The 14,949-nt window shown below is 27.9% G+C and overlaps 3 protein-coding genes across 5 annotated transcripts; 2 read left to right on the plus strand and 1 right to left on the minus strand.

Annotated features, from left to right (window-relative positions):
* Nucleotides 1–60: 60 nt before the first annotated feature.
* On the plus strand, nucleotides 61–6,111 carry LOC134833216 (proteoglycan Cow). Of its 2 annotated transcripts, XR_010162112.1 has the most exons (15): nucleotides 61–482; nucleotides 547–610; nucleotides 1,200–1,302; nucleotides 1,519–1,665; nucleotides 1,724–1,872; nucleotides 1,947–2,077; nucleotides 2,133–2,237; nucleotides 2,301–2,403; nucleotides 2,720–2,848; nucleotides 2,900–3,012; nucleotides 3,075–3,219; nucleotides 3,279–3,416; nucleotides 3,479–3,525; nucleotides 3,584–3,701; nucleotides 5,362–6,111. XR_010162112.1 is itself a non-coding variant. In XM_063847458.1 (14 exons), the coding sequence occupies exons 1-14, from the start codon at nucleotides 372–374 to the stop codon at nucleotides 3,647–3,649; spliced, it is 1,551 nt and encodes a 516-aa protein (XP_063703528.1). In that variant the 5' UTR covers nucleotides 61–371; the 3' UTR covers nucleotides 3,650–6,111. The 2 variants fall into 2 exon arrangements, 1 of the variants encoding a protein (XP_063703528.1); XM_063847458.1 differs by having other exon boundaries at nucleotides 3,584–6,111.
* Nucleotides 6,112–6,594: 483 nt separating this feature from the next.
* LOC134835312 (cilia- and flagella-associated protein 36) lies at nucleotides 6,595–7,696 on the plus strand. The gene is made up of 3 exons (XM_063850183.1): nucleotides 6,595–6,697; nucleotides 6,753–6,871; nucleotides 6,989–7,696. Exons 1-3 carry the CDS (start codon nucleotides 6,595–6,597, stop codon nucleotides 7,694–7,696), a joined length of 930 nt encoding a protein of 309 aa, XP_063706253.1.
* A 932-nt stretch (nucleotides 7,697–8,628) lies between these two features.
* On the minus strand, nucleotides 8,629–11,853 carry LOC134833140 (4-hydroxybutyrate coenzyme A transferase). 2 transcript variants are annotated; one of them, XR_010162109.1, is made up of 5 exons: nucleotides 11,562–11,853; nucleotides 10,326–11,081; nucleotides 10,212–10,256; nucleotides 8,932–9,665; nucleotides 8,629–8,841 (listed from the first exon to the last, which is right to left on the minus strand). XR_010162109.1 is itself a non-coding variant. In XM_063847366.1 (4 exons), exons 1-4 carry the CDS (start codon nucleotides 11,749–11,751, stop codon nucleotides 9,214–9,216), a joined length of 1,443 nt encoding a protein of 480 aa, XP_063703436.1. In that variant the 5' UTR covers nucleotides 11,752–11,853; the 3' UTR covers nucleotides 8,629–9,213. The 2 variants fall into 2 exon arrangements, 1 of the variants encoding a protein (XP_063703436.1); XM_063847366.1 differs by having other exon boundaries at nucleotides 8,629–9,665.
* Nucleotides 11,854–14,949: the final 3,096 nt, after the last annotated feature.

Raw genomic sequence — 14,949 nt, forward strand, 5'->3', positions numbered from 1 at the left:
AATTTGTTTGTTTCTCTATAGAATTATTTCTACATAAGAGCTCAAGAAGACGCATGTCGAGAGTTTTCATAATTAAAAAAGAAAAAAAATATTCTGAACTTAAAATTTGTGGAACTGAACTGAACTTAAAATAAAAATAAAATCAAAAATTTCAAAACATTTTTAGAATGATATTGAAATGAAATAATTAAAATATATTATAAGAATCAAAGAAATTGTATAAACAAACAAAAGCAATAATTTTCGCAGCAAAAGTTGAGTATAGGATGTAAAATTTGCTACACTTTGCTTTTGATAAAGAACTATTGATACAAAAAACTAAAAAAAAATTGGCTATAAGTGTTCAACAATTGTAAAAGAAATATATAAAAATGAAGTTTTCAATGCTTTGTATTTTCTTAATTTCTATATTTCTGGTCATCGATGCTAAATCTAGAAAATCAAATAGTAAATTCGAAGGAGATTTTGAATTCGTAGATGAAGTGAGCAAACTTTTGTCTTTTTCTTTTAAAGTAATGTACCTTAATCGATATGTTTCACAAATAGGATGACAAAAATTCTCAATCAAAACAACCATCTGAGAAGAAAAAATGGATCCATGATCCTTCTAGTAAGTTCTTTAAAATTTTAAAATGTTCACGTACATATATGGAGCATTCCATTCAAAAAATACAAAAAAAAAACCGGATTTAAAAATTACTTATGAAAATCCAAATCTGATTGTATTATCATGACCATACAAAAATAAGGAAACTTTGGTATGGCGAATTTTTATTTCGCCTCATTTTTCAATTTTTATATACGAAGGTACGTTTCCAACCTTATGTTTCATGGTAAAAATGTATGTACTCTAGACGACAAACAATCCTGTTAAACAAAAAGTTTGAAATAAAAAACTTTAAATTTCGAACTTTTTATCGCTACGCGAGTTTTTTCCATAATTGCGAAAAAAATTAAAACTTTCATAAAACTTTGAAAAATTAAGAGAAAAATATTCGTCAATGAAAAAGTTTCATCTCTTTTGATATACCTAAAGATAAATTACTATTCAGTTTTTCAGTTCTATGACTGTTTTATGAAAAACTCAAACTGTGATTTTGGTATTTTTTTTAGAATGGAATGCACCATATAATATAAGTTGTTGTGTGTGATTATTATGGAAATAATATGTTGATTAATAGAAACTCTTGCTATTATAGGTGATTTGTGTAAGCCGTTAAACTGTAAAAAAAAAGAGTTGTGTTTGCTTGAAGATGCATTCACTGCAGTTTGTGTTTCCAAAAAGGAGCTTCATAAAAATCGGTATTACTTTTTGTTTTATTTTTTACCGTTCCAAATAAAACCCAATAAGTTTGTCCAAAAATAAGCAAAAGACAGGTATTTAAAACCTGAATCAAATATAATTGAAAAAAAATGAAAATATTAGTAGTATTTGTTGTTTTATCTTAATAGTTTTTAAATTGTAAGATTTATTGGGTTTTACTTTAAGAGGCCTAGATAAATAATTTAATTTTGTAGCAACGAAATCATTTCAAAAACGAAATATTTGGAGGCGGAAGCCAAACGCTCAATTGAGTCAGATGATGAAACACAAAATGAATTTGAGGAAGAAATTCTATCAAGTGAAGATGTATTTTATGATGCGGATGATAATGTTTTAGAGGAGTTAGTATATATTTTATATTAAAATCTATATATTTTATTTTACTTTATTTTTTTCAAGAAATTGCAAGCCTTGTCCAGTAGTTAATCCCACATTTTTATGTGGATCAGATAATCGTACATATTCGTCTGTATGTCGACTTGATTATCACAATTGTATACATTCAACATCAATTAAAATGGACTGCAAGGGATTTTGTCCTTGTCAAGGTAAATATTTATAAATACCTTTTATATATTCATACTGAATAAATACATTAGATAAATGAACAATATTTTCAAAGAATTGACAGATATTAAAAAGCGACAAAAAATGTCTGATCGATTAAATGCTTTTAACATCAAATATCAAAGAACTATGCAGCAAAATAGTTTGAAAGCACAAATATCACAAGCATCAAAAGATAACATAAAGGTAAAAAATAAATGAGAATATTATACTATAAACTCAATAATTATTTTATTCTTAGATACCGAATGTTGAATCGGATTACAAGTTCACTCCAGAAGATGTTCGATATGATAATAAACACTATAAATACATTAAATATACTACAAATAAAAACAATAAAAAGGTTTTTTTTTGTATAAAATTCTTGTTCAATTTTTAAAATAATAATAGCTTGTTTACATTTCAGAGTTACAATAGCGATCTGGTCACCAGAATGATTTCTCTTGATGAGAAACATAAAATTCATGGATATAATGAGGTCATAGATAAAACAGAAAATAAAATTCAAAGTATGTTTTTTTTCAATTTTAGAATATTTTGAAATTATATTTCAATTATCAGTAATATTTAAGCGCTTCAAACCTTTTTAATCTGTTTTTTAACTTAGTGAGTAAATATGTAAAATTTTTCACAAATTTCCATATAAATATTAGCTAATTTTTAAAAAAATATATTGAAAAAGGGTATTTTACGTCATAAATCGGGGGGGGGGGTTCATTAAATTCCGACGGAAAAAACAAACTTTTACTGTACTTTTTAGATTATTAATTTTTTAAAGCATTTTTTATTTTCATACTTATTGTTCAAATAAAAATATTTTTACAGAAAACAAAAATATGAAAACAGAATGCAATCCACAGCAATTGACTGCAATTGGTGATCGATTACTTGATTGGTTTTCAGTCATTATGGCAGATACAAAAAAAAGACACACTCGAGTTCCAAAAATGAAGGGTAAATTACTTGAATTAAATAGTATTATCAATTAATATTATTGTATTTCAGCAAATTTTCCTCTTACTTGTAAAATGGAGGCAAAGTGGATGTTTGGACATCTGGACATTGATAATAATGGGGTATTATCTGGAAAAGAATTGTATGACATAGAAAACGATAAAGTGAGTCACCATTTTACAATTCGTTCTCACTTGTTAAATCTTAATTTTAATGTCTTTTAAAGAATGAAATATGTATCAAGCCATTTATAGAAGTTTGTGACAAGGATTTGGATTTTAACTTAGAGCCATATGAATGGTGTAAATGTTTTGAAAAATCAAACAGGCCTTGTGCAGCTGTGAGAAAACGGCTCACTGGAGACTTGGTTGGTAAGAAGCAATTCCATTTTTTAATGCAAAGCTAGATTTGAATCTGAATAATATTTTAGGATCCTACGCTCCTGATTGTGACGTTCAAGGGTTTTACAAACCTATGCAATGCCATAACTCGGTAGGAGTGTGCTGGTGTGTTGATAAACATGGTGTAGAATTCGCTAATACTAGAACAAGGGGAAAACCAATTTGTGGTGAGATAAAATTTCAAAAACTCCAAATGAAAAATTAAAATAATGCCAAATATGTTTCATAGACACATTGTCCAACAAAAGCATAGATTTAATAAGAAATGATGATCAGGTAGATTATTTACTTTGACATACGTAATTTCAATGATTCAACTCATATTTTTTTACAGGAATCTGATGATGAAGATGATGACGAAAGTTTGGAAGGATCTGCTGATCGCTTATTAGTGTTTTAAGAACATAAATTCATTTCCTATATGCATTGAAATTGTTGAGTTAAAAGCTCAGGTATAGGTTGAACTTGTGATAAAAATTGCAAGAAAAATTTCCTCTAAATTTCTCAAGTCAAGTTCCGAAGAATATTTTGTCCTTTATTGCATGAATACAAATATAAGGCAATTCTTAAAAATGTTTCTTTTTTTTCAAGCCGTGAAAGTTCAAAAATATTTAATATAAAATAATTTTAAAAGATTTTTAAGTTTTTGATAATTTTTATTACATTTTTTAATTTCAATATTTACAATTAGACATAGCCTTTTTCCCGATTTTTTTTAAAGTCGAGACGGGATTATTCAAAAAGTCTGGATCGGGATCCGGGAAATGCATAATGACTAAATATTAACATGATTTGCCAATTTCAAAGAATTTTTTATAATTTTCCGATCATATTTTAAAATAATTGCTTTTTTGAATAGGAAAAAATTTTAAAGTTCCTATTTTTATCGCATTTCGAAGAAAAAATGCGGTATTAAACTCGACTTGTCGTCTGTGTGTATGCTTTTCAGTGTGTTCTGGTGTGCCCCAAAATTTTTGTTAGTAATTCTTAGTTATTTGAGGACCCTGAAGGTCTGTGGGCAGTCCCTTGGGTTGTGAGGTGTATGGAATTGTGAAAGGGTCATGAGAAGTATGAAAATGTGAAGTGAGGAGTACAAAAAAGTGTAGGTCTGGAAAGACGAAATGCGGTATAGTATGTCGTTCTTTAGACGACTACTTTCTCTATTTTTTTCTTTCATTAACGTAATTTTTTAATGTTATCTTTCTAAAAAGTATAAATAAACCTTTGATAAATAAAATAAAAAATAAATAAAAATACTAAATAAAACTTCTGTTTGCACAATTTTCAAGAACTTGTTTAATGGTCCGAACATCCAACCGGCAAGTGAAAGACTCTGGCTTGATTCCAGATGTCTATGTCGAGAATTTTTTTTTACTATTTCGCGAATGAGGAATTAATAAGGTTGAATGAGTTAATTTCACAAGCCTTTGATAATTCTAATTTTTCTTTCAATATTGAATTGTCTGGCTACGATTGCAATGAAAAAATAACCCAAGTTTTAAAAAGTAGCCAGTTAGAGCCTCAAAAAGCTCGAGCTTTTGGACACCCTAATTTTACCGCCTTGATTGGGTAAATTTGAAAAGTAAAAAAATCAAACTTTGTACTTTGTTTCAAGAAATTCTGTTTATAGAAGAATAAATTTGTGTAAACTTCGAAAACTGACAATAAAGAACTATTAAAAATTTGAGAATTGGCTTCTTTTTAACAAAACTTGAGAAGCTTCTAGACAGAATAACATTTTAAAATGTAAAAAGAAGCAAAACAACTAAAAATAATAATTTTAAAACCGAATTTTTTTTGAAGAATTAATGCAGAGGAAACTTAAATCTCTTCTCTTTCAATTCTTGTTCCCAAGTAATTTTTTTGTCGGAAAATCAGGAAGTAAGCATTTCCCGTGGGGATTTCTCGCCGGGAATTCTCGTAAGGCTATGTCTATTCACAATCTTCCATTAACAGCCATGTTACTAGGCCTAAGAACTAAAATGTTTTCGATTTACAGACTTTTAATACAAAAAACTACAAGGGCATTTATAAAATATTTTGCTTCAATTTTTGTGTTTTTGCTGAAAGAAGTGGATAAAAAATTGTGACAAAAATTTTATTTATTTTCAGATACAAAATTAGGTCGAAACTGTAACATTTCATTTTTTTAACATCGATCTATTTTTGAATTATACATAGATACTTTATAGGTTTGATAGAAAATTTCTAAAAAAAAATACATGTAGCTTTTAGTTGACAACATTTTTGACTATCGTTTTACAGGAACTTTAAAGAATTAAATTGTAAGTCATAAAAAAGATGATACATGATATATTCACACTATTTAATTTGTAAACTCTTGTTTTTTTTTACAAAACGAAAGAAAAAAATAGAATATTTAAGATAAGTGTTTAGAATACTTTAATAAGGAATCACAATCTTAATTAACAAGATATGTGATACCTTCTAACATTTCACTAGTATTTAAAAATTGTAAGTAGTAGTTCTTCTATAAAAATAAAGTACATTGGCTAAATGAAGGAAAGCAGAAGAGCTCAAATTTTGTCTGATTTATTATGTTGTTGTAAAAAAGACATTACGGTCTTGTCTGTCATGCTGCGTCCGAAAAATAATTTGGTAGATTTAAAAAAATATATAAATAAGAAATCGTAGGTTAAAAATGACAAACAATTTTGTCTTTTTCACATTAGATCATTTTAGAAATAATCGATCAATTGATCGATTCCTGTCACTTAAAAAAATAATTGAATTGTATATTTAAAAACATAATTTTGCGTCATTTATTTTGCATTTGCTATTTTTTATTTATTCAATAACGATATGATCGTTCTTCTTGAAATATTAGTGCAATGATGTAAATCAATACGGTAATAAAAATATATAAAATAAATATATTAATGATATATTAATGTTTTTTAGTAACTCGTTAATATTAAGCGAAAAAAAGATTTATGAGGATAAGTAAAAAAAAGTGAAAACGATGATTTTCTTAATTTAATTTAATAATTACTATTTTTCTTTCCTTTAAAACAAATGGACATATCCTTGATGTTGACTGGTTTTATAAATCGATTTAGTACTGAATAAGTAAATATTGATTTATTGAAAATCATAGAAATATTAGCTTTTAGACTCATTCTCTATTATTTCCTATAGATTTTGCAATTGATTTTGAAAGTCGGGAGAACTTGTTAAACGATGGAATTGATATCAATTCAATACAAGTTGCCATAGTAATGTAAACACAAACTGACATCAATTTCCAAGAGTGCATATCTAAGAAATTTTCTCTGCAATCTAAATTTATTAAGTGAATAATAAAATAATCGAACTTTTATAAAAATGACAGAAGAACAAGCTTGGGTTTTTGACTCTCTTGTATGTTTTTTGCATGGTCCGGTATGGAATGCTCCGATCCAAAACTTTATTGAGGAAAAATCAATAAGTGAGAAGTTAAACACTTTTCCTAATATCATGTGATTATTCACACTTTTTTATAGTTTTTGATTCAAATGATTTAGATGAAAATAATAGTGCCTACAAAAATCTTCACGAGGAATACAAAAATTTAGTGGACTTTATGCTAGGCAGTTTTATGGAAGAGCTACAAATTACCACCGTAAGATTTAGTACTTTTTTATAACATTTTGATAAAATAATTTAAAATGTTTTGAATCAATTTTTCTTAATAATTGAAAATTTTAAACAATTCATTTATTTTATTTATTCAAATCAGGAACAGTTTGAAGTAGCTTGCTTAGGAAACCGCATGCAAAATGATTCAGCAGGAATTGATGAAAACACAAAAGATATATCGTTTTCGTTTCATCAAGGTTTGTTTCAACAGATTTGGGCTGCAAATGACATTAGAATTTTTATAAAAATGATGATGAGACGTAATTTAGAATTGCAAATTCAAGCGTTAGATTTAATCGAAAGACAACAACACTTACCTTCAGCTAATCAATCAAATGATAAATCAGAAGAACAAGCTAATGAATCATTGTACAATGATGGAAAAATTCCTGATGAAGATTTCTTATGCCAGTCAAATATTTCAACTCAATGTTTGCCTAACGAGAATGTGTCAGAAAAATCCAAAGATATTCTAGAAGCTGAAAAATTTAAACGTTTGAATCTATTCTTCGACCATGAAAAGATAGACACACGTGCAATTCATGAAAGACAGAAGTATTTACGCGCCCAACGTGATAAAATACTTCAGGTTAAAAAACAAGTTAGAACTAGGCAATTAAACGAAACCATGATTGTAACCGGAAGACCACAATCAGCATCTATTGCTGCTGCAAAGATTCTATTAGATGATAAAAACAAAGACGGAACCAAATTAGACTCGAAATTAGAGTCATCAACGTTGAGAATAACATTAGCAAGACGGCTTAAGTCTGAAATTATTGATGCCGCTTCTGAAAAAAATGAATAAGTTTTTTTTTTAATTTTAAAAATTGTATGTTAATATATCTCATAAACTGAGAAAATTTATGGCTATTTAGTCTAGCCTCGTTGTATTTGATTGGATACTAAATTTTTTCATAAGAAATTTTCAGTAGCTAAAACAGGGAGTTTAAGGAATATACCTAATAATTTAAAAAATGAATTTATAAATCTGTTAAAATATTGAATTCAAAAGCTTTGATAAGGCTTATTTGGAGCCTCAATAGTTTTATTTAACATATTTATAATAAAAATAAGGGGGTGGGGCAGATAAAAAACGGAATACTTTTTTTCATACAAAAGTCCAAAATATAAATAATTTTTGACCATTCAATCGTTCAATAGTTTTGTTGTTTTGAGTTTTTTTATATTTTTGTAATTAGTAAATATTTATGATGTTTCAAGAATTTTTTTTAAATAAGGCCGCTCCAAATTTTGTTCTATGTTTTTGTTCCATGCCCCATTTCGAAAGCCGAAAATCCAATAGTGCAAAATAAAAAAAAAGTTAAAAATGTCATCAAAATTGACCATTTTTTATTTTATACTTTTTAGTTATTACAAAGAATATCTTATTAGTAAATATTTATGATGTTTCAAGAATTTTCTCGAAGCTTCTATGAAATATCACGAAAATTCTATGAACATTCTGGAAAATTTCTATGAAGTTTCTTTAAGAAGTTTCTCAATGCTCATTTTGGCTCTCATGGAATTTCCAATTGACACGCTAAATACGAAGGCTGAAAAGAAACAACGCCATCTTGTGGGAAGTAGGGGGCTAAAAGCGTGATGACAGAATTACAGACAGACACCATTGGAATTTCAATAAAAAAGCATATAAAAATATTAAAATTTAAGATAAGTCTTGATATCCCTCTTGGGAATTTTCAAAATAATTAATAAGGATATCCAAACACTTTCAACAACTGTAACAAGCCGTAACAGAGTTTATTGACAACAATTTTATAGAATAAATTTATTTTGCAACACATATTTAAATGTATGGTAAATAACAAACGATAAAAATATAAAATAATGTTTGGTAAATACAGTCAACGCTCCCACAATCGGCCCCTATAAAATTGAAAATCGTCCAAATTGAGAATCCATAACTATTTTATATTAATATTCCGTGTACTAAAATGTAAAAAACAATAATTACAAAAAAATGACAGATTATTTTCTCAGCTTAGTAGAAAAAAGGCATTTTTGAAGATAAAAACATACCTAATAATACCTAATAACATTGTTAGTTACACATTTCTAAGATTAATTTTTTAATTTTCGGAATTAAAATTTGCTCGAAATTTGCCTTTTGGCATTGAAGACGTGTCCAAAATGAGTGCAGGCCGAATGTGGGAACGTTGACTGTATCTTAATATTAAAAAATGCACTAACAATTTTAGCTTCTAATTGATTAAAGTTTTACTATTGAAAAACTTTCCAAATATTATTTGTTTTTATCAATTATAAATAATATGAGCACATAATTTCCCATTATGGTTTTGTCTATTTACAAGGCATTGTATTTAACCGCTCAAAAGCTTGTTTTTCTAATTTTTCACGATGGTCAGGATGCGCTATTTGAATTAATTCATAAGCGCGTTGCCTGAGAGTTTTTCCAAATAATTGTGCGATACCGTATTCAGTTACAACGTAATGGACATGAGCTCTAGATGTTACAACACCAGCACCCGGTTTCAAAATTGAAACAATTTTACTTTCGCCTTTGTTTGTTACAGATGGTAAAGCGATAATAGGTTTTCCTTTTCCATCAAAACCTTCCGCAGCCCCTCTGATAAAATCCACTTGACCACCAAATCCAGAAAACATTCTTGTTCCGATTGAATCACTACACACTTGTCCCGTGAGATCTACTTCAATCGCTGAATTAATTGCTGTCATTTTGGGATTGCGAGCAACAATACTTGTGTTGTTCACATAGTTTATCTCGAGCATTTCTGTGAGAATGAGTTATAAGTGAGTTATAAAAAATGGTTATAAGCAGGCTGTTCCAAAATCTTGTTTCCCGTTTCCTCCCCCGTTATTTTTATGAAAAATGGCCATGAAAATTATAGAAATTATAGAAATACTTTTTCATACTAAATGACTTAAGAAATCAAGTTTTGCTAGATATTTTAGCTGTTTTTCAACAATTTTGACATTTTACACTATTTAAGAGGTGATTCATGAACATTTCGATTAAAAAATCAAGAAACAATTTTTTACAAAAAATAACGAGCAAAAAATTTGAAAATTATTTTATAGAAAAATTTTTCAAAATTATTTTTGGAAAAGAAAAAATAAGCCAAAACGCTAATGTTATAATAATATCAGAGAAAATAATTAAAAAAATTGAACAATTTTTTTACATTTCCATAATAAATAGTACTAAAAACGAAAATCTATATAAAATTTATATATCCCCCATACCCCATGGATTTTTTTTCAAACATGTAACGCAAAACAGAAAACGTTTTTGGAACACACTAAATAAAATTATTTACCAATGAATGGATTATTATCGACAAAATCATACAGCTTTTTAGTTCCTGAAATTAAAAAAAAAGAATAGATTCAGATTTAGTTTATTGTATATGATTTGTGCAGCACAGACGAACCTATCAAAAAAGATCCAACTATTCTGCCCTTGTGTATGATTTTATTATTATTTGTTACACATCCTTTTGCTACCAAATCAACTACTCCTCCCGCAAACATCTCTGAATGGATTCCCAAATCTTTGTGGTTATGTAATGCATTTAAGACAGCATCGGGAATATTCCCGATACCCATTTGTAAAGTAGCTCCATCTTCAACTAAATTTTCGGCAATTAGTTTTCCTATTTTTGTCTCAACTTCACTTGATGGTTTGGATGTGCCATGTTCTGGAAGTGGTGTATCTATATTTACAGCAAAGTCAAAATGAGATTGATGAATTATGCCGTCACCGAAAGTTCTTGGCATGTTTTTATTAATTTGTGCAATTATAATTTTGGAATTCTCCAATGCGGCACGAACACAATCGACACTAGTTCCTAAAGATGAATAACCATGTTGATCTGGAGGTGAAACATGAATTAATGCAATATCAGGTTGAATCATTTTTCTTCTGAACAATAGAGGGATTTCGTGTAAAAATATCGGTATAGAGTCTCCACGACCTTCAGCAACTGCTTTCCGCACATTTCCTCCCATGAAGGTGGACACCGAACGGAATATATCCTTCAATTCTGGTGCACAATATGTAGCTGGGCCTTCGGTGTGCATATGAACTACTTTTATGTCGCGCAGATTACGTTCTTTTCCATGTTTAGTCATTGCATTTAGCAGATCAATTGGAGTTGCGGCCGCTCCTTGAGCAAAAACAGTTTGTCCTTAAAAAATGAACAAATGAAATCTTTGTCATCAATAATCAATAAAAAAAAACAGTGAGAAAATGTTTTTCTCATAGAAAAAAACTATGAGATTTTTTTCACAACATTACAGATATTACAGTTTCAATACTTTCTTTTATCTTTTCAGCAAATTTCGAAGAAAAAATCTCATCAAAACAACACTCAACGTTAATATTTTTTCATAGATAACCATAGAGACCAAAAATTTTGTATACGTTTATTAAAAATAAACAAGTTTAAAATAATAAAAAATTAGCAATTACGCAATAGAATAGGTGTATATTTTCGGTTGGTAATATAAATACAATATAGTAAAAATAATAAAAATTAGTCCTGCATTTATTTGTTTTTTTCCTATCACATGTTAATGAAATGTTATTTACACTGTACTTTGATCCTCAAGTTATAAAATTTATTCATACTTATTGCTTGTTGAATATTTTGGCTTAACAAATTTACCTGATTCTAGTACTTTCAAAGCTTCATCGGCAGTGCAAAACTTAGGCTCTCTATCAAGTGGTTGCGATATTTGATTGGAATACGTAAAATAATTATTTTTCCACAACAAGCTATTTGAAGCTGCTAACGCGGTAGTTTTTACTAATCTTTTACAAGTATTAGGACGCAATAACATTACAAATGATGCCATTTTAATTAGTTTAATGTTTACTTATTGATAATATGTTCGATTTCAGTTGCCGTTTTCAAAAGGCTGTTTTCGCACACAGAATAAGGTGAATGACTGACACTTTGGACCACAGTGGGCCAAAGTATTTCTTAATGAGTGAGGAGTATTTTATTGAGGAGATACGTTTTGAGACGACTTCAGGCGATAAATGCTGCTTGCCTTAACAAATTCATTTAAGGCGCCATCCATTTACGACCTCCAAAATTGCTAACCTCCTAAACCTAACCTATTAAAGCCTTTTAACGATAGGTTCTCACGCTGAAAGTCCCAAACTGCAAAACCTTGAAAAATTTTCATAGTTAAGATTTTAGTGAGATTATTCTTGGACTTTGGATCCCAGGATCTCCTATTGATGTTTTTCATCCTTCCCTCATTGAGTCAATCCATAAATAATAAATATATACTTGAATTTTTTGTAAATATTCAATAATATTTGAGGACGAAACTTTTTTGTACGATAATTTATCTGATTTGAACAATGGTTAAATATAAGTTTTGAAACAGGAATTACAGTTTCTTTTGTTTTAAGTTGATATAGATGGTGCATTCCATTCTAAAAAATACCGAAATCCCGGATTTTAAATTTACCTATAAAAGTACAGATCTTATTATCTTATCTTGATGTCCATCCGAAAATAAGAAACTTTTGCTAAGACAACATTTATTTTCGACTTATTTTAAAAATTTTTATCAATGGTTCAAAATTTTTTAAAAACGCAAAAATATCACATTTTTGGCTTTTCTGACCAAACTGTTCGTTTAAAACCATATGTTCCATGGCAAAAATTTATGTACTCGAGATGACAAACAATCCTGGTGAACAAAAATTTTATAATAATAAAGTTGAAATTTTGACCTTTTTTTCGCTACACGGATTTTGCGATAAAAATTTTTTAAAACTATCATAAAATTTTTAAAAATAAGGGTAAAAAAATTTCGCCAAAGCAAAAATTTCTTCTTTTTTGATGGACATCACGATAAACTATTCAGTTTTTCATTTCTATTACTGTTTTATGGAAATATCGATAAAAATCAAAACCGTGATTTTGGTATTTTTTAGAATGGAATGCACCAGATATAAATTATACATATAAATAGGATACATATTAGAAAACTTTGTGTTTTATATTACTACTTAGTACGAATCGATTAATGATTGCGATTGTATTTAAGGATTTAAATAAAAAAAATACATATGGGTATACATAAATATAAATAATAATTTGCTGTCAAGTACTAGTTCTCATTATATTTAAATTTCATTCTAATTTTAAATTACCTTTAATGGTTTTATCGTTCTTTTTTATTTCTCTTTTTGAAAAGCTACTGCTTGTTCAATAAAGATACATATATGAAAGTATTTGTGGTTGTTATAAATTTTAACGTGTAAAATTAATGATTGTTTTATATTTATTTATCTCAAAAGTATTTGTATTCTAAATATGAACACACATGCTCACACATACACAAAATTATTTTGGGCTTAGTTATTTAACTTACCATAAGTAATTTTAGGTTGATACAATATGAAAAATGCTTTCAGTTTAATATTAATTTTCTTTATAGTTGCTGAGGATTTTATATGTTTTTGAATATCAGTTTTGAAAATTAGGAAGATCATTATTTTTTTTACAAAATTTATCAATTTTTACAAAAAATTAGAAAGTAGTTATTAACCTCATCATATTTAAACTCATTTAAGGTAATTAAAATTTTGATATTTTTCAAGAGAATTTAGGTCAAAAATGTACCAAAATCCGAATACTCAATATTAGATATCCCTACTGAAAATTTTTCAAAAAATTTGGTTGGAGAAACCCGAAAACATTTTTGATAGTTGTATGAGCCTTAGGTTCGTCATACTTAAAATGTGAGAAATGTAAGAAAACCACATTGGCAAGTCTGATGTACATAATACAGAATTTGTTAAAAAGCAAGATCTTATCAAAAACAAAAGTAAAATCAATTTTACTAAATAATTTTTTAAGGAAAAATTATAGAAAAAAAAACGCAAGAGCAAATTCTCTTTACCACCACTGATATTCACAAGGTAGACGACTCTCTGTCTACCACTTTTATTTTTTTCTTAAACATTAATGATTTCAAATCATGTTGATTCTTCACATATCTACTTACTTTTTGATGATCTTTTTACCAACCATTATTTCACGAGATTGTTAACGATGATAATGCGCGCGGTCTGAGAGAAATGAAAGAGTAAAATATGTTGCCAGATTGTCTACGAAACAAAAAAAAAAAAATTATCCGATATTCCTTCATTCTTTTAGCTTGTATGTAAAACGTACATTTACTGTTGATTTATTACAGTGGTTATTTTAGAAAATCATGTTTTGATTGTTTTATTGTTATTAAGTCTTCACTGAACACGATTAAATGGGTTTCTAGAGAAAATACACGTTTTTGCTTTATGAAGCGCATCGTACATTAACTTAAATTATTTGGTGCCTCAAGAAATCTATATGTGTTAAATTCGATTGGAATAGTAAAGTAATGTGACAAATATATCAAATTCACTTTTGAACAAATTACCTTCATGATTCATTAATTTCCATCGTACATGTATGGATTTATTAAATGAAACATTTTTTTGTATACGATGTACCCACGATTGTTTCTTTTCATCGTCCATATTTTTTTTTTATCAAAACACATATATATTTAGTTAAAATAATAATCAAATTAAAACATACTTAAAATATTTTGCTATCATCTGAGACCATAAATACTTAAACCACACTTTTTCTCGTTTTACAAAATGATTACTATAAATATTGTTATGTAGTCGCGTGTCAGTTTATAATTTTAAAATTGCTACTTAATAATTTTGTCACTTTTTCGTGCAAAATGCCAACTGTTTTTATTCAATCATATTTACCTTTATAAAATAAAAATAACGCTTGTCAGATGCTATGTAAAAGAAGGATACAACAGCAGATTATAATTATTTTAATGATGCATGAATGAAGGTTGTGTAGAAGACATATAGATTATTCTTCTTTTTGTAAAATCAATGAATTGTGTCTAATTAGATTTTATTTTTATCACTCGTGATCATATTTTCGTATTTTTTATTTTCTTTGAGACACCTACGTTACTTTGATTAAAAAATAATATGTCAAAGCAAAATACCATGTTTTC

Source organism: Culicoides brevitarsis, chromosome 3 (assembly GCF_036172545.1).
Source record: "Culicoides brevitarsis isolate CSIRO-B50_1 chromosome 3, AGI_CSIRO_Cbre_v1, whole genome shotgun sequence".
Taxonomy (NCBI): domain Eukaryota; kingdom Metazoa; phylum Arthropoda; class Insecta; order Diptera; family Ceratopogonidae; genus Culicoides; species Culicoides brevitarsis.